Source organism: Muntiacus reevesi, chromosome X, assembly GCF_963930625.1.
Source record: "Muntiacus reevesi chromosome X, mMunRee1.1, whole genome shotgun sequence".
Classification (NCBI taxonomy): Eukaryota; Metazoa; Chordata; class Mammalia; order Artiodactyla; family Cervidae; genus Muntiacus; species Muntiacus reevesi.
This window is the reverse complement of record NC_089271.1, coordinates 147,347,536-147,366,650: the sequence shown is the minus strand read 5'-3', so window position 1 is coordinate 147,366,650 and position 19,115 is coordinate 147,347,536. Positions and strand designations below refer to the sequence as shown.

The 19,115-nt window shown below is 56.0% G+C and overlaps 2 protein-coding genes and 1 non-coding gene across 13 annotated transcripts in view; 2 read left to right on the top strand and 1 right to left on the bottom strand.

Moving 5' to 3' along the window:
* The window catches only part of IKBKG (inhibitor of nuclear factor kappa B kinase regulatory subunit gamma), a 35,582-nt gene extending 32,134 nt beyond the window's left edge, over nt 1–3,448 (bottom strand). For 3 of the 7 annotated variants that reach the window (XM_065916186.1, XM_065916184.1, XM_065916183.1), the window contains exon 1: nt 2,967–3,113. In XM_065916186.1, the coding sequence (XP_065772258.1) occupies nt 2,967–3,056 (90 nt within the window). In that variant the 5' untranslated portion in view covers nt 3,057–3,113. The other 4 variants (XM_065916187.1, XM_065916185.1, XM_065916182.1 and 1 more) reach the window with 4 other exon arrangements.
* A 95-nt stretch (nt 3,449–3,543) lies between these two features.
* Nucleotides 3,544–16,960, top strand: G6PD (glucose-6-phosphate dehydrogenase). Of its 5 annotated transcripts, none has more exons than XM_065916177.1 (14): nt 3,544–3,829; nt 4,729–4,856; nt 11,315–11,404; nt 11,989–12,026; nt 12,101–12,209; nt 12,655–12,872; nt 14,098–14,256; nt 14,342–14,467; nt 14,788–14,881; nt 15,232–15,418; nt 15,517–15,752; nt 15,843–15,919; nt 16,100–16,192; nt 16,321–16,960. In XM_065916177.1, the coding sequence occupies exons 1-14, from the start codon at nt 3,718–3,720 to the stop codon at nt 16,409–16,411; spliced, it is 1,758 nt and encodes a 585-aa protein (XP_065772249.1). In that variant the 5' UTR covers nt 3,544–3,717; the 3' UTR covers nt 16,412–16,960. The 5 variants fall into 5 exon arrangements, with proteins under 5 accessions (XP_065772249.1, XP_065772248.1, XP_065772251.1 ...); XM_065916176.1 differs by having other exon boundaries at nt 14,068–14,256; XM_065916180.1 differs by lacking the exon at nt 3,544–3,829 and adding an exon at nt 4,005–4,130 and having other exon boundaries at nt 14,068–14,256.
* TRNAC-GCA (transfer RNA cysteine (anticodon GCA)) lies at nt 13,493–13,564 on the top strand. Its single transcript has one exon. It is a non-coding gene; the product is annotated as a tRNA-Cys (tRNA).
* Nucleotides 16,961–19,115: the final 2,155 nt, after the last annotated feature.

Genomic DNA, 19,115 nt, shown 5'->3' with positions numbered 1-19,115 from the left:
GATGACCCCCAATAAAGTATGTCCACGTCCTGACACCCAGAACCTGTGACTGTGAACTGCGGAAAAGGGTCTTTGCAGATGCGATAAAATTAAGGATCTGGAGATAAGATAATCCTGGATGAGAAAGGCCCTAAATCCAACAAGTGTCCTTATGAGACACAGAAGAGGAGAGACACAGACACAGAGGAGACGCCACATGAAAAGAGGCAGAGACAGGAGGGATGTGGCCACAAGCCCAGGGACACCTGGAGCCCCCAGAGGCTGGACAAAGCCCAAAGGACCCTGCCCTGGAACCTCCGAAGGAAGCATGGCCTTACCAACACCTTGACCTCAGGCTCTTGGTTTCCAGAGCCAGGAAAGGATAAACTTCTGTTGTTTTAAGCCCCTGCCCCCGCTCGTGGCCATCTCTTACAGCAACCCTAGTAAATCCATAGACAAGTAAGAGGGTCTTCACAGAGATCACTCGGAGCCTGGTGAGTGTTCTTTGGAACAGAGGGGCTGAAGTGGATCATCCCGTATTTGATGTGTACTGAGACATCTGAAAGCAGGGCCTGGACTCACAGATGAAGGCAGGAAGGCAGAGAAAGACTGAGCCATTTGTGTTCTCTTGTGACCTGGAGTACAGAGAGGGAGTCTACACCAGACAGCATCAACCTGGAGCCCTTTTAAGTCCTGCCCAAGAAGACTGGCTACATGAAGAGGAAGCTAATCCCAACAGAAATTTCCAGGAGTAGGGCCTGAGCTGCAGCCAGAGACTAGAACACCAAACAAGCCTGGACATTTCACTATTACACTGATGCTTCACTGAACACCTTACTAACCCACTGGCAGTATCTGATGGATCACTGATCCCTGATTCCAGAACAGCCCACTCTCCTGGTTTCCCGCCTACCTCACTGGCTGTTCCCTCTCAGGCTCTTTCACTGGCCCATCCTCATCAACCCAGCCCTTCATGTGGTTGTGTCCCAGGGCTCTGTCCTGGGACCTTTTCTCTAACTTCAGTCACTGCAATACTAATTCCATCCAGACTCAAAACTGTAGCCCTCATCTTACTGCTGATGATGCCCCAAATCAGAACTCTTTCCTGAACCCCCAACTCACACATCAAATTCCAGATCTCCACTTGGATATCTAGTCATCCTTTCAAAACTAACCTCGGTAAAACTACACTCCTGATCATCCCCAGAGGCCAGTTCCATTCATGGCCTTCTTTGTTACCAGTAGATGGCTAACCCATGCTCTAGTCGGCAGAACAAAACCTTCAAGTCCTTCTTGAGTCCCATCTATCTCTCACAACTCATGTCAGATCCATCAGGAAATCCTGTGAAGATGTATCTTAGAGTCTATTTGATGACACTTAGCAGGTAATGGTACTCTTTTACATGTGATAGTGCTGAGGTGGTTATGTTTCTTTCAAAGTCATTTCTTAGAGATGAACACGGAAATTTTTATGAAAGAAATCACACGGTGTCTGGGTTTGGTTCTAAATAATGAGTGAACTCCTACGTATCTACCTAAAAGAAATGAAAACTCATGTCCGCACAGGAATGTTTGTAGCAGCATTACTCCTAACAGCCAGAGTGGAATTGACCCAGATGTTTATCAACTGATGAACAGACAAAATCTAGTACACTCACACGCTGCAACACTATGTTAATAAAAAGAAACAACTCATAAAAGACCACATATTATGATTCCACTTACGTGAAATGTCCAGAATAGGTAAATACATAGAGACAGGAAGACTAGTGGATGCTTAGAGCAGGGGTAGATGGGGTGGTGAGAGTGATGGCTGAAGTTTATGGGGTTTCTTTTTGGAGTGATGAAAATGTTCTGGAATTAATGGTGATAGTTGTGTAAGTCTGTGAATGCACTGAAAAACCAGTGAACTGTATAATTTAAATGGATGATTTGCGAAGATGATATTTGATGATATTGGATGATATTGGATGATATTTGGATGATAATGTGAATTATATTTCAACAAAGTTGTTTTTGAGGAGTATGAATTAAAAATAGCCACGAGTTGGTAACTGTTGAAGCTGGGAAGTGAGTACATTGAATTTACTAGACCAATCTACTTTTCTACGCCTTTGAAATTTTACACAATAAAATGATAAAAATAATATCACTGTTCACATAATTACTGTAATAACCTCCTAAAAGTCACCTGGCTCCTACATGCGCCACCCCCATAGTCAATTCTCCCCACTGTGCCAGACCAGTCAGCCTAAAAGGTGATTCTGATCACATCCCTCCTCTGCTGGGATCCCTATCATAGATCTTCATTGCCAATAGCTTAAAACCCAAAGTCCCTACCACTACCTACAAGGCCATGCACTATCTGTTCTCCCATTAAAGTGAAAGTCGCTCAGTTGTGTCTGACTCTTTGCGACCCCATGGACTGTACAGTCCATGGAATTCTCCAGGCCAGAATACTGGACTGGGTAGCCTTTCCCTTCTCCAGGGGATCTTCCCAACCCAGGGATCGAACCCAGGTCTCCCACATTGCAGGCGGATTCTTTAACAACTGAGACACCAGGGAAGCCAAGAATACTGGAGTGGGTAGCCTATCCCTTCTCCAGAGGACCTTCCCAACCCAGGAATCAAACCGGCTTCCACTCTTAAGTACTCTCCTCGCTCACTCTACTCCAGGTATAGCAGCCTCGTTACTGAGTTCCTCGAACATGTCAGGATGGCTCATTCATCCTCAAGTCACAGAAATGATACGAGATCCAGGAGACATACATCGTTTTGCAAAGGAGCAAAATGATGCACATGAGGTAAAATACTTAGTCGGCAAGTCATATTTGACGCCTTTTTAAAGAACATTAACCTGAAATGCACTGACGATGAACAGAAAATGTCTCCGACCTATAAGAGTCATTCACAAACTAGGGGTGTGGACAAGACGCGCTTGCGGAGGAAGAAGAGGCGGAAACAAACCCGCTCGCCGCCAAAGTAACCTGAGTCCTCAATCGGCCTGCCTCCACCGGTGTTCTGGAAGTGCGCAGCAGAACCCGGCTGGACCGAACAGGAGGGAGGAGCCTGGTCATCCGGGGGGGGGGGGGCGGGTATCGGAGGCGGCAGAACGCCCACCGATGATACCCTGTCTTCGGAAGAGGGCCACACCTGTCAGCTGAGTCGGTCCGACGTGAAAAGGGCGGCAACAGCGGGCCCCGAGCGTTCCTCGGACCCCCGGCGCTCCGAGAAAATCCGGGTTCCGCTGTAGCCCTTCCCTTCTCCCGCTGCCAGCTTCTCACTTCCGGCTTCCGGTGTCTAAGCTGTGGGATCCGGAAGTAAAAGGCTCAGGTCCCGCCCCTGCCTGGCCGGCCAACGGAAGGTACAAAGGAGGCTGCCCAAGACGGAAACCTGAACCTGACAGCGTTGGTTGGCCTGTGGGACATTCCCCAGTAATTAGCGTCGCGACCTGCATTCCTCCTTGTCTCTCCAGCAGGGGCAGCACCCAGCCACCAGACGTTTGGCCGTTCCCCCCCCCTCCCGCTAGGGTTGGAACCACGACGAGGCTATTATCTAAGAGGGCCGGTTTGACCTGCTCCGGCGACCTGTCCGGCGAGGGGACGGAGCTGCAGAAGACCCCACCCACCAAAGGGTCAAGGGGCGGGGTCAAGCAGCTGGCGGAAGTGGAGACCTGCGCAGGACCTCCCCGGGGCCCCGCGCCGAAAACCGGACTCTAGGGGCGGGGTCGGGCCAGGGATGGGGACGCGGGCGAGCTGCGGGGAGCTGCAGGCGGACTCGCGAGGTAGCGGGGACACGGCGCAGCCGCAGCTGAGACAGCAGGCGGCCCGCGGGTCAGCGGCCGGCGCAGGTGCTCGAGGGGCAGGGCGGGCCAGGGCTGGGGCCTCCACGCGGAGCGGGGGGAGGGCCCGAGGTGGGGGGAGGGCCCCGGGCCTGGCCGGGATGCCCGCGCACTTGCCCGCGCCCTCGACCCTCCCCGCCCCACGAGGGAGGGGCCTGCGGAGGCCACACCCCCGTATCTCGCCTGAGGCCGGTCAGCTCAGCCCGGGTTCCCGCCCCCGCCGGTTAAATGGGCTGGCGGGGCACAGCCCGGGGAAACGGCCGGGGACTCGGGGTCTGCGAGCGTGACGGGTGAGAGCGGCGAAGCACAGGTAACCGAGTGAGCGGTAGCGGTGCTGCGAGGCACTTTGATTGCCCAGACTTGGGAACGGGGCAAAATCCAGAGGGTCTAACAGAACTCCTGGTACCCTGCGTTGCCCTCATGGGACCCCCGAGGAGACAGAGACCCGGAGAGGGCCAGGGACTTGCTGGGGGTCTGCCCAGCGTGGCAGGAGGAGGGCTGGAGCAACACTCCCATCAGCTGCACTACCTCGCACGCCTCGCACGCTCCAGCTCATTGTGGAGTTTCTGCCTGCATCCTGGGCGACATGGTCTTAGGCAGATCGTATGCTGCTCCAGCGGCGTTTTACTCAGTCGCCCCAGAGCTGAGGCCCTAGTAAGAATCCAGTAATGCTTTGGGTCATTTTGTAATATACACCACGGAAGAACGTTGCCCAGAGAGGATGGCCGGAGCCCAGGGCCAGCAGTTTCTAATCTCCTGAACATCCTGCTCCCCGGGTATTCACAGTCGGTGGTTTCAGTAATGAAACATCTGCTGGAGGAGAGCCCAAAGGACCCCTCCAGAAAGGGACCAGCTTCTCAGTGCTCTTCTCAGCTCCTGCCTTGTCAACTGAGTTTTTCCTTCACTAGAGAGCGCCATGGCAGAGCAGGTGGCTCTGAGTCGGACCCAGGTGTGTGGGATCCTGCGAGAAGAGCTGTACCAGGGTGATGACTTCCATCAGGCCGATACGCACATCTTTATCATCATGGGTGCATCGGTGAGTCTCCCCTACCAAGCCCCACAGCTTAAAAGCAGCAGAAGGGACCTCACGGTGCCTGTGGTTTCCCAACTGCTTGCCATTGGGCCCCTCGGGCTCTTGCTCCTGCTCAGGGGCCGCTGTCAACCCGTTACCACCCAGTGTACACACACCATGAGGCATTTCTGAAGTGCGTGTGTAGCCATTGAGTGTAGACCTCTGTCCTGGAGCTGGGAGGCCCTTCGCGACTGGTTGGACTTCCTCCTCCACAGGGAAGACAGAGAGGTAAACAGGGGAAGCAGTCCATTCCAGAAGGGTGTTTTCCAAACATGTTTCTGACTTGACAGATGTCACACAGTCAGTGCCAGAGGTAGGATCCAGGGCCCAATCTCTACCTTGTCTGTCTACCCTCAAGCTCCCTGAGGCTCCTTCTTGAAACCCCATCTCTTTGCCCTGACTTCCAAGGCCTCCCGAGGACCTGAGACCAGCCCCATTGTCCAGCTAGTGGAACTGCCACTTTGCTGTGATCAGAAAGGCCAGAGACTAGAAGCAAAGGCAGAAAAGAGCGTGCTGACCATACATGTCGGGGGTGACAGAACATGAGAAGGTGGGTGGGTCCTCGGAGAGCCATGACTGGCCCCCCTCCCCGACTAAAAGCACTCCCTCTGTGTGCCACGTGGAAATAAGATCAACTCGGTGGCAAGACATGAGAAAGGGCTGGAACACTGTCAACATTTCATCTCAAAGGGAAACTTTGCACCCTGGACGGGACTGAGAATCTGCTCCCTGGGATTACGAGCATCTCTGCTGGTGACTTACTGTATAAACCTGAAGCGAGAGCTCCACCAAGCTAGTGAGCTCTTCACAGGGCAGGCATGGCCTCTCTGTCCCTTCCACACCCTGTCCCCTCAGCTCTGGAGGAATTCGGTTCTTCATTCATGTATCGTAACAGGCCAACATCCTTTGCAGAACATACTTCCTGCCAGTTGTGTGATTTTGGTCAGAACTTGGAAAAAGAGCCAGAATGCAGAGCAGGGGGCTTTGTGGGTGAGGAGGGCTGTGCCGGTGGAAGGGAAGGCTGCCTGAAACTCTCCCTTGACCGTCTTATCACCTCAAGACTGTAGGGTGCCCAGGAGGGGCGCACAGGGGGCGGCTTAGCCCCCACCCTGGCCCCAGCCTCATCCCTTAGAGGAGCCAGAAACCTTAACACCTAGGACTTGGTCCAAGAAATAGGTTGACAAAGAAAGTTACTTGGGATTATTTTTCCTCCTTCCCCCAGCCCCATCCCAGCCTGTCCCAAGACACTCCAGCAGAGGGTCCCCCGCCTCAGTAAATGGCCTATGACCCCAGACCTTCAACTCCGATTAAACACCTCACTGAGAGCATCCAAGTGTGTTCTGTGACCTGGGCCAAGTGTCTCCTCCTCTCTCAACCCCACGGTCTCCACTTGGCAATAGAAGTCTTTGGAGCACCAAGGGCCCCTGGGGCTCTGCTGAGCTGATTCAGTGACTCCTCCCTGCCTTCATATGTGGCGGCCTTGACATTGGGCAACACTGTTTCTTTGCAATCCGAGCAGTTCCCCTTTGCTCTTCTCTGCTCCAAGAGCAATCAGCAGAGGCTTCTAGGGCAGAAAGGGGAAGTGCCAGCTGCAGCCAGGCAGGGTGGGGCTGGGGGAGGACCGGGGCTTACAAAGAAGAACCTTTTTTTTTTGTTGTTTTATTTCTCCCCTTCCTGCTGGGATGTGTGGGAGGCAGGCTGGCGGAACAAACCTGCTAATCTGGGAGACCAAGGAGTTCCCCGCAGTACAGCAGGCACCTGCCCTGAGCCCCCCCCCCTCCCCCCCCCCCCCCCCCCGCAGCCGTGCCTGGGGGCTGGGCCCCAAGGTGAGTGCGTGTGACAGCAAACATTGCCAGGCCTTCACACCCCTGGCCTTGAGAGGCGCCAAGGCCCGCAGAGCCAGGGCCTCGGAGCAGAGCCTGCGATTCCAAAAAGGGTGAGCTGTCCTCCACCCCTCTCCTCCCTGCCGGCCTTGCCCAACCCGCATCCAGCACGCGCCCAGGTTCCTCCCCGTCCGAAGGCTGGCCAGACCCGATGGCCTTGCAGCTGCAGCCGCTCCCTGCTCCCTCCTCTGGACTCCCACCCTCAGTAGGAGGGCAGTGGAGAAACTTACTGGACCTGGTCTGGAGTCTTCTGGAACCTGAGAACCCATTTCTCCTTCCAGACTGGTGTTGAGAGAGGAACCCTGGGCCTGCCGGGCTGGAGCCACTCTAACCCCCAGCAGAAACAGAGAGCGACTGGGATAAGAGAAAGAACAGGCCGAGGAGCCCCCCTCAGGCAGAAGTGGCTCACTGCAGGGTCCGCAGGGCAGCCTTCGCCTCTGGGCCTCAGTTTCCCCATCTGGGCCATGGGCTCGATGAGTGCTCCAGGGCCCATCCTGGAGATGGGGTCCTGCCAGGGCTGAGCTGGAGGACCCGGGCCCTCTCTCCTCTGGGGGTGCTTCTGGGCCGCCTCTCCTCCGGGGACAATAAGATTCCTGCTGTGTCATGATGACTCTGACGCTCCCCCAAAGGACTGATGATTCATGAGCCCCGCGGCCCAGAAGGGAGGCTGAGCAGATCCTTGACCCGAAGGTGATAGAGCCCACCCCTTCCCAGCCTCCCCAGTTCTACTGCCATGTGCTCCACCCTAAAACCCTGTGAGACCGAGGGCTCCTCAAGCTGGAGACATGAGATAAGATCGGGGTGCTGGCAGGCCAGATGCAGGTGGCTGGAAATCTGCAGCAAGCCCTGCTCCTGCTAAGTCACCACATGGCCCCAGATTCCTCCAGACCCCGCGAGTGCTGTGCTCTCGGCCCACGTTCCTTCTGGCAGAGCAATCAGGCCCAGGCTCCTGGGTAGGGGGGGCCCCCTAGGCCTCTGCGCCCCCCCCAGTCCAGTTCCTACCTCATTTCTCCCTCGGGTGAGTGACTCAGAGCCCCAGGCTGCTGGCGGCAGGGCTGAGCTGAACAAGGCAAGCAGGTTCCACCCCTTGCTAATCCCGAAGGGACCAGTGAGGGCAGACTGGTGTGGGGCGCCGTGACTCAGCAGACGGGACACTGGCCCACTGGAATTTGATCAGAAGCAAACATTCCTCTGGGCCAGGAAGGCCGGGAGGTGACCACTGATGGGGGACTGATGGCTTCTCCTGCTGGAGCCCCACGACAGGAGGGGGGCGGCAGAAAGCGGGCACTGCTGGGCACTGGGAGGAGAGGGGCCATAGGGTTGCAGCTGGGCTCCAGGGAGACCCCAGCCGGGGGTCAGAGACCAACCTTGAGGTGCTGCTGTCTCCGGGCTTCCCAGGGAAGGTGACTGGCAGGAGGGGGCCCTGCTCCAGAGCCCTTGGCAATCAGTTTTGAGCGGCTGGCAGACAGGGGGCAGGGGCTGTGACACAGGGCACCCTGGTTTGGGAGCCACCCACTGGAGCACTCCAGGTTCCGCTGGAGTCCAGAGGTGGTGGAGAGATAATGGCCCATGTGGGCTGGACACTAGCCAAGACCTAGACTGGAGCAAACATGTGGACTCGTACACATGCAGGTGCCGGCTTGGCCCAGGAGACAGAGGATGAAGCCACAAATGGGGACTGAGCATGCAAACCTCAAAAGTGGCCCGTCCTCGCCCCCAGCCAGAGGGGGACTCGCCCACCTGGTAGCTCCCCGAGTACTTTCCTCACGGCCCATCTAGGGGTACAGGTTGCAATCGGTTCTGGTCCTGGAGCTCCTCTCTGCAACAGTCCACAGATGTTACCGCATCCAGTGCTGACGTGACTCCTAAAGGGTCATTTTGCCCTGAAGCCTCAGGTCCTCACCCCTGGAGATTGGGGTGAATCTAACAGCTCTGCCCAGCAGCCCTCACTGATGACAGGGCAGGGGGCATGAAAGGGTGTCTGCTCTGCACCCAGGCCATGCTCAGGCTCACCACCTCTTCCACCCAGAGTGGAGAATTCCTTTGTCAGGTCACCAAAAGCAAACAGGTGGCCGCAGCTATGGCAGCTAAACTGGCCTGGAGAGAGGGACTGGGTGACTTCGTGGGATGACCACATTGTTGCTCACAGTTGCTGTGTCTTCACACACTTGCCGTTATCTTGGAAAGTTTCACACAGTCAACAGCAAGTGTGATAGGCGGCCAGGGCCGCCATCTGCTCAGTTCTTCTTTTCAGTCTTTTTATTTGTAGGCAACATTCACATACATCAAAAGACATCTTTTCTGTCCAATCAGTTCCGACCTTTATAACCAGAGACAACGTTTCCATCTCCCCAGCCAGTCCACCTCCTGCTCTGGACTCTCACTTATGTCACTGTGGCTCTGTTTTGCCTTTTCTAAAGCTTCCCTTAAATGGACTCAGGGTGTTGAGTCTTGTGTGTCCAGCATTCTGGTTCTGAGAATCACTTGTGCTGAGTAGGTCACTGGCTCATCCCTTTTTTCTTGGTTTGTAACCTTTGTTCTTGTCTCCTGCGCAGCTTGCGGGATCTTAGTTCCCCGACCAGGGATCGAACCCACAACCCCATGTGGTGGAGTCCTAACCACTGGACCACCAGGGTATCCCCCTGGCTCATCCCTTGGTATTGCTGAGTTGGGGTCCCACTGTGTCGATATCCAGCTTGTCCATTCCCTGTTGATGCCCTTTCACTGTGTCCCAGCTCAGGGCTATTGGGAATTATGGCTGCTGTGAACCTTGGTGCAAGTGTTTGCTCCACACCACCTCCAACACCAGATGGGGTTAGTTTTTTTCAGATTACAACCTTCCTGGTGAGGGTCAAGCCGGATCTCACTGTGGTTTAATTTGTATTTTTGTGACAACTGGTCATCTTGAACACTTTCTTGTGTGTTTAGTAACCATCGATTCATCTTGTTGTGAAGTATGTGGTCAAGCCTTTACCGATCTTGAATTCTTTTTCTGTTTTGTTGTAGAGTGGGTTTTTTTCTTTTTAATTGACCTTTTTAACCACGTTCAAGTGTACTAACCAGTGGCATTTAACACATTTCATGATATTGAGGGGAGTGGGTTATATATTCTAGATACTACATGTGGTGAATATTTTCTCCGCGTCTGTGGCTTGTCTATTCATCTTGTGTTTTGTTTTTGTTTTTTTTCCCAATTCATTGTCTTAATAGTGTCTTATGACGACCAAGAGTTTCTAATTTTGCTCAAGCCTTCATCTATCCATTTTTCCAGTTACTGCACTCTGTGTCCTAGCTAAGAAATCTGTTTCTACTGCCATCTACTAACTTTTTCAAACCTAAAATCTCATTAATTGTAATAATTTGCATAAAGCTTAGTTTCAAGTGGTTTTCTTTCTTTAAATGGACAGGTGGTCAGCTAGAGACCAGGCCTGCATGACACTTCTTCCCACCTTGTCATGTGTCTTGTTCTCTGCCTGCCGCTGGTGGGGCTTCTGTTGGGGCGTTGAGTAAAGAGCCAAAGACAGGCCCTCTTTTCTTGCTCCTGGTTGTTGAAAGAGGATTATTTCAACCTTTCCCTACAGTATATGATGTTTGTGGAGTTCTTAACAGGGGCTGCTTAGCAAGGTGAGAAAGTTCCCTTTTATGCCTAGTCTGGGAAAAGGTCCTATCATGCTAGGTGTTTAAATTTCTGGAACATTTAATCTCCGTCTGGTGAGTTTTAACAAGGTTCCTAGATTAAAGACTCTAAAGGAGTAGACATATGGCTTAGAGCTTTTTTTCCTCTAATCTGTTCATGTAGTGAATGTTAATGATTTTTTTTTTTTTTTTTTTTTTTTTGCTTTTCAGTATCAAACCAAGCTTTCACTTGCAGGATGATCCCAACTTAGTTCAGACATACTCCATGTTTGACATTGCAGGGTTGGGTTTTCTGGTATCTCCTGCAGAACTGTTTACACCTGTATCTGTGTTCTTGATGAGACAGGCTAGGGACCACCTGTGCGCATTTCTCAGCCTCTCTGGCCACAGGGTCCTGGGGCCACCACGCAGCTTGGCTCCCCAGTCAGGCTTTGCCTCCGACTGGTGGTCTCTGTCCGTAGCATTTTGTGAGACCTGTTGGCAGAGCTGTCTCTGTCAAGGGCCGGGCTGGGCTTGCTGGGAAGAGTGTGAACATCATCCTGTCTCCTTAATGACCATTACCTCCCCAAGTCACTCGCTCCATTGTGGTATATTGGAATTTTCCAGAAAAGTGTCCATTTCATATAACTTGTGAGATGTGGGATAAGGTCGTTCACAAAACCCTCTGCGGTCTTTCCTGTCAGTAGTTTTGTCCCACTGCCCCCATGATTCTTGGTAACTTTTTAAAAAGCAATCTTGCCCAGGGGTCTGTTTGAATTAATTTAATTAGTCTTTTTCAAAAACCAAGATGGGGCTTTGTTGAGCTGTCCTTTTAGCGTGTTTTCCATTTTATTCATTTTTACTTTGCAGTGTTTCCTGCCTTGTAATTTGTTTGGCTTTTAAATTTTGCTGTCTATTTTCTAGGGCTTCCCTGGTGGCTCAGTAGTAAAGAATCTGCCTGCAATGCAGGAGACTCGGGTTCAATCCCTGAGCCAGGAAGATCTCCTGGAGGAGGTAACAGCTACCCACTCCAGTATTCTTGCCTGGCGCATTCCATGGACAGCAGAGCCTGACGGGCTGCAGTCCATGGGGTCGCAAAGAGTCAGACACGACCGAGCGACGATGGATGGTCATTTTTCGAACTTTTTCAATTGAATGCTGAGTTCATCAGCTTTGAGCCATTCTTTTTTTTTTTTGCTAACATAAGCATTTAAAGTCATACCTCAGTTTTGTCGCGTGCTACTTCCAATGCCATTCAGTTCCAGTGAGTCTAGTATTTTCTTTAGCCCATGAGCTCTTTAGAAGCGGGCTTCTTGTGTTGGTTTTGGTTTTGCCCATTCAAACACAAGACGAGTCTCTGGATCATGGGACCAGCAGGTTAATGGGTTATCTCCTGGCCAGCGTGAGGTTTCTTTCCCTTAAGGTGCCCCCCAGCAATGTGCAGGTACTCCAGGCCAGGGTCAAGGGCTAGACTGGGCCCCAGTTCAAGCAGCTCAGGCTGCACACAGGGGGCAGGACAAGCATGCGCAGGTCTCCCCCCATGGGGGTGATCTGGGACATGTCCTCAGCTCCTAACCACACCTGTTTCTCTGCCTCAGGGGGACCTGGCCAAGAAGAAGATCTACCCCACCATCTGGTAAGCCTGTGTCCCCACCGCCCCCTGAGGCCCCGTGCCCCCTCGCCCTTGCCACAGCCATGCTCTGCCCTCAGGTGGCTGTTCCGGGATGGCCTTTTGCCCGAAGACACCTACATCGTGGGCTATGCCCGCTCCCGCCTCACAGTGGCTGACATCCGCAAGCAAAGCGAGCCCTTCTTCAAAGTGAGTGGCTTCTGGAGTCTCGGCAGACGGCACACCCCCCCCCTCCCCGTCCCATCACAGAGGCCCTTTGTCCCACCCCTCCTGTGCCAGGCCACCCCTTCCCTGGCACCTCCCAGCCCCCTATGACCTGGGCTCACCACTTCCTTCCCGCTGTACCCTGTGACCTCTCAAACATGGAGATGCCTACCTTCTCTCAACACACAGTACTTGGGTGGCATGACTTTGGAGAGAGGGCTTTCTCTCAGGTCCCAGTTTGCTGGACTCTGGCTTCTGTCTTAGGGCATTGAGGCCCCCACCCACCACCCCCATGGGCATGCAGAGTTGGAGCTGTGAGTGACCCCAGTGCGAGGCTAGGATGGCTGACCTCTCAGGGAGCCTGCTCTCCCTGTGGGCTCACAGGAGAGCAAGGGCAGGGGGCCAAGATCCTTGTGTCTGTGTTGCCCAGGCTACCCCGGAGGAGAAGTCCAAGCTGGAGGAGTTCTTTGCCCGCAACTCCTACGTGGCCGGCCAGTATGATGACGCGGCCTCCTACGAGCGCCTTAACAGCCACATAAATGCCCTTCACCAGGGCACACAGACCAACCGCCTCTTCTACCTGGCCTTGCCCCCAACTGTCTATGAGGCTGTCACCAAAAACATCCACGAGACCTGCATGAGCCATACGTAAGGCTGATCTTCCTCCCTTCCTGCCTCCAGGGTATGCCCTACCCTGGTGCGACCTGCCCCAGCAAGCTAAGCAAAGCCCCCGGGGCCAACCGGCCTAGGGAGTCTGAAAACGATAGATGTCCCTGGTTTACTTCCATGAATTCAGTCTGCAGAGAACCGGCATTTTTCGTTTTCTGGAAGTTCCCCGAAAATGCTCACACCGTTATTTACCATCCAGATCCCTATATAGACCCTCAGGGTCAGCTCGCAGAAATCCCACTGTCCCTGGCAGCAGTCCCGACTAACACCACAAGGTGGTAGTGTTGCTCCACGAAATTTTTTCACTGCTGCCGGCTTATTCTCAGGCTCTCGGCATTTCCCACGGTCCCCTCAACCACCACGAGGTGGTAGCGTTGCTCCGGGAAACTTTCGCGGCTGATGGCTCACTCTCAGACTTTTGGCACTTCCCACGGTCCCCTCGACCACCACCAGGGGGCGGTGTTGCTCCATGGGAACCCTGCTGCCTTTGAGACAGTAGCACCTGCGTGCCTTGCTTATGTCCCTCAAGCCAGGGCCGTGTCTGTTTCACTTTGTCCCAGGTTTGGATGTGGAATGGCCGCATTAGGATAAAGGGGGCTTCCCTTGTAGCTCAGTCGGTAAAGCATCTGCCTGCAGTGCAAGAGACCCAGGTTCGATCCCTGGGTGGGGAAGATCCCCTAGGGAAGGACATGGCGATGCAATCTAGTATCCTTCTCTGGAAAATCTCATGGACAGAGGAGCCTGGTGGGCTGCAGTCCATGGGGTCACAAAGAGTTGGGCACGACTGAGCAACTAACACTTACTTCCCCAGGTTCAAACTCTCACGGGGAGCTTTGCCTTTGGTATCCCCTCCCCCTAATTCCCCACTAGCTCAGGGCACCCCCAGACCCTGCAGGACCCCTGCATTGCCAGGAGGGAGCAGAGAGGGCAGGAGGCACTCCTCCTACTCGCCTGCCGGTCAGGCTAGAAGGCTTCCAAGGAAGCTTTGAGCCGAGCCCCAAGGACTGGGAATTAGAAGGGGTGTCCTCTGGGCAGAGCCTGGAGGAGATCCATCCCTGCAGAACTTGGCTGGCCCAGCTGACTGCTGAGAGGAGGCGGGGAGTCTCTGCCTTCACTCCCTAGGGAACGGAGGGTGGACAGGGATTGGATGCTGAGCCCTGCCCCTCCCCCCCAGGGAGGGTGATGCAGTTTTGGGCTCTCACAGAGGTTGGAACCGCATCATCGTGGAGAAGCCCTTCGGGAGGGACCTGCAGAGCTCCGACCGACTGTCCAACCACATCTCTTCCCTGTTCCGTGAGGACCAAATCTACCGCATCGACCACTACCTGGGCAAAGAGATGGTCCAGAACCTCATGGTGCTGAGGTGCGCTGGGGCCGGAGCTGGGGGCCAGGAGTCCTGGGCCGCCCCCTTCCGATGCATAGTCAGCCTCCATGTGCCCCTACCCCAGGTTTGCCAACAGGATCTTCGGGCCCATTTGGAACCGGGACAACATCGCCTGTGTCATCCTCACCTTCAAAGAGCCCTTTGGCACTGAAGGTCGTGGGGGCTACTTTGATGAATTTGGGATCATCCGGTGAGAGCCCAGCTCCCTTATCTGGGGAGGTGGGCACAGGCACCATCCCACTCCCCTGCAGGTCCCCCCGCCCCACTCTGGGTTCCTGGCCCCCCAAAGTTCAAGTTGAGCAGCATGAGTGTCTGAGCAGTCAGTGGGGACTGTAAAGGGTGGGGTCACTGTCTTCTACCTTTACTTAAAGGGACCTGGCAGACATTGGGGATCAGGAAGGAAGCTCACTGCTTGTTGTTGGAAGGCCAAGTTTGAGGCCCTGAGTGCCCGGAAGGTGGCCGACAGGGAGGGGCTAAGGGAGCTCACACCTCACTCCTTCCTGCCCCTAGGGACGTGATGCAGAACCACCTCCTGCAGATGCTGTGTCTGGTGGCCATGGAGAAGCCTGCCTCCACCGACTCGGATGACGTGCGTGATGAGAAGGTGGGTGGGGCCGCCCCCTCCCTGCCCAGCCCCCTTTCCCTAGCCACCCATCCTGAGCACCAGGTGCCCTGGGCCAGGAGGTGGGCAGCCTGTCAGAGAACTGGCAGGGCCATGTGACCAAGCTTCTCCTGGAGAAGAAGCAAGGGTGGGGTGAGGTGGTCCCAGAGAGTCCTCGTGGGACAGAGCCTGAATCCCGGCTTTGGCAGCAGGAGTAAAGCTGCACACAGGACACCTCCTGACTATCGGGGCCACTCGCCCATCCAGGAAGGCCACTCCTGGGCATTAACATGGCTCCCTGGCACCCAGTGTCCTCTTTACCCAAGGGTTTTGTCTTCCCGGCTCTCATGTAGGTCAAGGTGTTGAAATGTATCTCAGAGGTGCAGGCGAGCAACGTGGTCCTGGGCCAGTATGTGGGGAACCCCGACGGAGAGGGGGAGGCCACCAAAGGGTACCTGGACGACCCCACGGTGCCCCGTGGGTCCACCACGGCCACCTTTGCGGCCGCCGTCCTCTACGTGGAGAACGAGCGCTGGGACGGTAGGTGGTGCTGCCGCCCCGCGGGGATGGGAGCCGGCCCCTGCAGCCGGTCAAGCGCTCCCCAAAGCCAGCTGTGTCCATCCCCCGTCTCCTCACAGGGGTGCCCTTCATCCTGCGCTGCGGCAAAGCCCTGAACGAGCGCAAGGCCGAGGTGCGCCTACAGTTCCGTGACGTGGCTGGGGACATCTTCCGGCAGCAGTGCAAGCGCAACGAGCTGGTGATCCGCGTGCAGCCCAACGAGGCCGTGTACACCAAGATGATGACCAAGAAGCCCGGCATGTTCTTCAACCCCGAGGAGTCGGAGCTTGACCTGACCTATGGCAACCGATACAAGGTGGGCGCCTGCCTGCCCCCTGGGCAGGGGCAGCGGCCCAGGGCTCCGCAGGGCTCAGCACCTTGGTGACACCCTGTGGCCTGCCCGCAGAACGTGAAGCTCCCTGACGCCTACGAGCGCCTCATCCTGGACGTCTTTTGCGGGAGCCAGATGCACTTCGTACGCAGGTGAGGAAAGGCTCCCTCCTTTCTCCTCCCCCTCCCTCCTCTCCAGTACCCTCTCCATCCCCTTGCCCCACCATCCCCTTCTTCATCCCCCTCCCTCCCCCTTACACCCTCCCTCTCCCTCCTCCGTCCCTCTCCCTCCGTGGTCCCACTGGCCTCCCATCTCCACCCCTGACCCTTCAGTGATGAACTGCGGGAGGCCTGGCGAATCTTCACTCCACTGCTGCACCACATTGAACATGAGAAGGCCCAGCCCATCCCTTATGTGTATGGCAGGTATGTCTAGCAGGAGTTGAGGGGGACAAGACGGGGCGTGGATGGGGGGTGATGGGGGCAGGGGGGCGAGGGGGCACCCTGGGGCTTAGGGCTCCCTCACCACTCCCCACCACCTATCCCCCTGCCAGCCGGGGCCCTGTGGAGGCAGACGAGCTGATGAAGCGCGTGGGCTTCCAGTACGAGGGCACCTACAAGTGGGTGAACCCCCACAAGCTCTGAGCCGGCCCCCTCCCATGCGCCCTGGCCCCGCCCACCTCTCTCCCTCCACATACCCCCCACCAGACCCATCTCCAGAGGACTCGGGACCACCACCCCCAGCCCCACATTCCTGCCCCGGGCTGGGGCCACCCCCCCACCCGCCCCTCAGCCCAGTCACATTCCTCGGCCAGCCAGCACTGTGAACCCACCCGCACCCTGCCCCAGCCAGCCTGTGTCCCCGGAACTGAGCCCCCCTGCCACCCGGAGCAAGCAAGAGGAGGGCTATAGTTGGGGAAGATGGGGGCAAGTTCCTCAGAAGGCCAGGGATGCAGCCCCCGCACCCCTAATCTCGGCGCCACTCCACATTCCTGGTCCCCCCGTGAAAGGGACCTCCATGCCACCCAGCACCCTCCCTGCGCTGGGCCCTCCGAATGTCTGTGTGCCCCCCAGCCCCACCACCACCATAACTCAGCACTCCACAGCCACCACGTCTCACCCCCAGAAACAGCCCCCCACCCCAAGGTGGCACCCTCGCCACCGGAAAAGCGAAAGCAGCAAAGTGCCATTAAATCAGCAAACTTAAGCCACCCGGCTCTGGGTCCTTTCTTGCCTCCTGGGACTGTGGAAGGGCGACCCTGCAACTGCCTGCCCACCTGCCCTGTCCCCAGCATCAGCTCGCCCCAACGCCCACTTCCCTTGCCACCGGGTTGGGTGGGCACGTGGGTGACCTCTGCCCCTGACCACATATCCCGCCCCAACCAAGCTATGGGATCTTGTCAGAAGACGACTTGGGGCATGAGAACAGGTCATGTTCCTTTACCCCCTCCCCCACTCCTGCCACGACAAAGTATTTAGGAAGGAGTGGCTAAGGGACTTGGGGGCAGAAACCAAGGGGGACAGGTGAGTCCAGGGCACACAACAGCCTGACACCACGGAGAGGCACACAGCTGGCCTTCGCGCCTGAGACCAAGGGCAGGCCCCCTCCAGGAGCTCTGCTGGCTTCCTTGAGCCTGGCCGCCTCTGGCTCCGTCTTCACATAAGCTTCTCCCTTGACTAGGACACCAGTCATCCTGGACTGGAGGCCCGATCTCCCCCAGGATAACCTTAATCTCAACTAGCCGGATTATCTCTGCACACGCCTCATTGCTGAACAAGGGCACGTCCCAAGGGGCCAGGTGAGCCTGCCCACCAAAGGCAGCGCCGCCCCACCCCCCGGGCGTCTGTCCGGCCCGTCCCCTCGACAAAGCACCAGGAGGGGGGCTGCAGCCGCTCCTGTGGTCCCTGCCCTGAGCCTGAGTTCTGGGACGTGTGGCTGACCTGAAGCACACAGATAGGATGCTCCTCGTTTGCCGGGATGTTTCATGGAAGCACCAAGCCAGCTGCCCAACATGTGACCTGGGCGGGCAAGGTCCACTGCCCGAGTCCCCATGGCTATCAGGGGTCACGGGGCCAGGGAGGCCTGTGACCGTGGGGCCAGGCCCACAGGCTGTTTGTTGGCAAGAGCTTGGCCACCGTGGCTCCTCACTTGAGCTGTGTAGGGAGACCGCCAGGTTCACGTGGACCTAGACAGAGCAGAAGAACTTGCTGAGCCGGGGACAGCTGGAATCCAGACCCCATGATGCCTTCAGGTCCTCACGGAGCAGCTGAGAAGGCCCCATGTGGACAGGCCGAGAGGCCACACTTCATTTGGGGTGGGGACGCTGGCCTTGGTTCTCTTCCCTGTGCCGGCCTGAGGAAGGGGCAGTGAGTAGTCAAGAGTCACAGAGGGTGTCTTAGAGATCCCTTTGCTCCTCTCTAATGCTCTGGCTCCTGCATAGCTACAGAGAGTCCTGTCCTGTCCTGGACGCTATGGGGCAGCTGTGTGCCCACAGAGGCCAGACGCTGTGCTTAGTAGCTCAGTCATGTCTGATTCTTCACGACCCTGTGGACTGTAGCCCACCAGGCTCCTCTGTCCATGGAATTCCCCAGGCCAGAACACTGGAGTGAGTTGCCATTCCCTTCTTCCAGGGGCTCTTCCCCACCCAGGGATCGAACCATGGTCTCTGGCATTGCAGATGGATTCTTTACCATCTGAGCCACCAGGGAAGCCCTCGGGAAAAAGCAAAGAAACGAAAGAGCTTTTCTTGACCCTGCTGGGGTCTTTGTGCTCAGGGCCCCCTCACACAGCTCCACAGACACCTACAGACTTTGGGGGACCCAGTAGAGTTGAGTGCTGGGGAGAGTCATCCCAAGCCCCTTGGGAAGCCTTCCAGGATGGCGTCACTGAGGAGGACACTTAACAGCGTGGAGGATCCACGTAGGGGCAGGAACTGGAAGTGGAGGAGAGACTAAGCTCCTCCTGGGCCCCCAACATGTGATGACAACGTGGGATCAGGGAGGGTGGGGTGGGGACCCCCGATCTGATCCTCTGTGAGTGTCCCCACCATGACAGAGGGCACAGGCCATGGCAGTTAGTGGATAGCTCAGGTCAGGGCACTACCCTGTGGCAGAGATGAGAGGGCCCTGGTAAGGATGCTTGACTATCACTGGATGCCCAGTGCCAATGAAGGACCTGAGAGGGACAGTAGCTGTAATCTCAGCTCTAGGAGCTTGCAATGCAGAAGAGGCATGAGATTCTGGTTGTTGTTCATTCACTCAGGCGTGTCTGGCTCCTTGAGAACACATGGACTGCAGCACACCAGGCTTCCCTGTCCTTCACCATCTCCCAGAGTTTGCTCAAACTCTT

Coding starts and splice junctions, on each gene's coding strand:
- G6PD (XM_065916176.1), top strand. CDS start 3,718: ATGGGGACGCGGGCGAGCTGCGGGGAGCTGCAGGCGGACTCGCGAGGT. Junction 15,753..15,842: donor CCTATGGCAACCGATACAAG/GTGGGCGCCTGC, acceptor GCCTGCCCGCAG/AACGTGAAGCTCCCTGACGC. Junction 16,193..16,320: donor ATCCCTTATGTGTATGGCAG/GTATGTCTAGCA, acceptor TCCCCCTGCCAG/CCGGGGCCCTGTGGAGGCAG.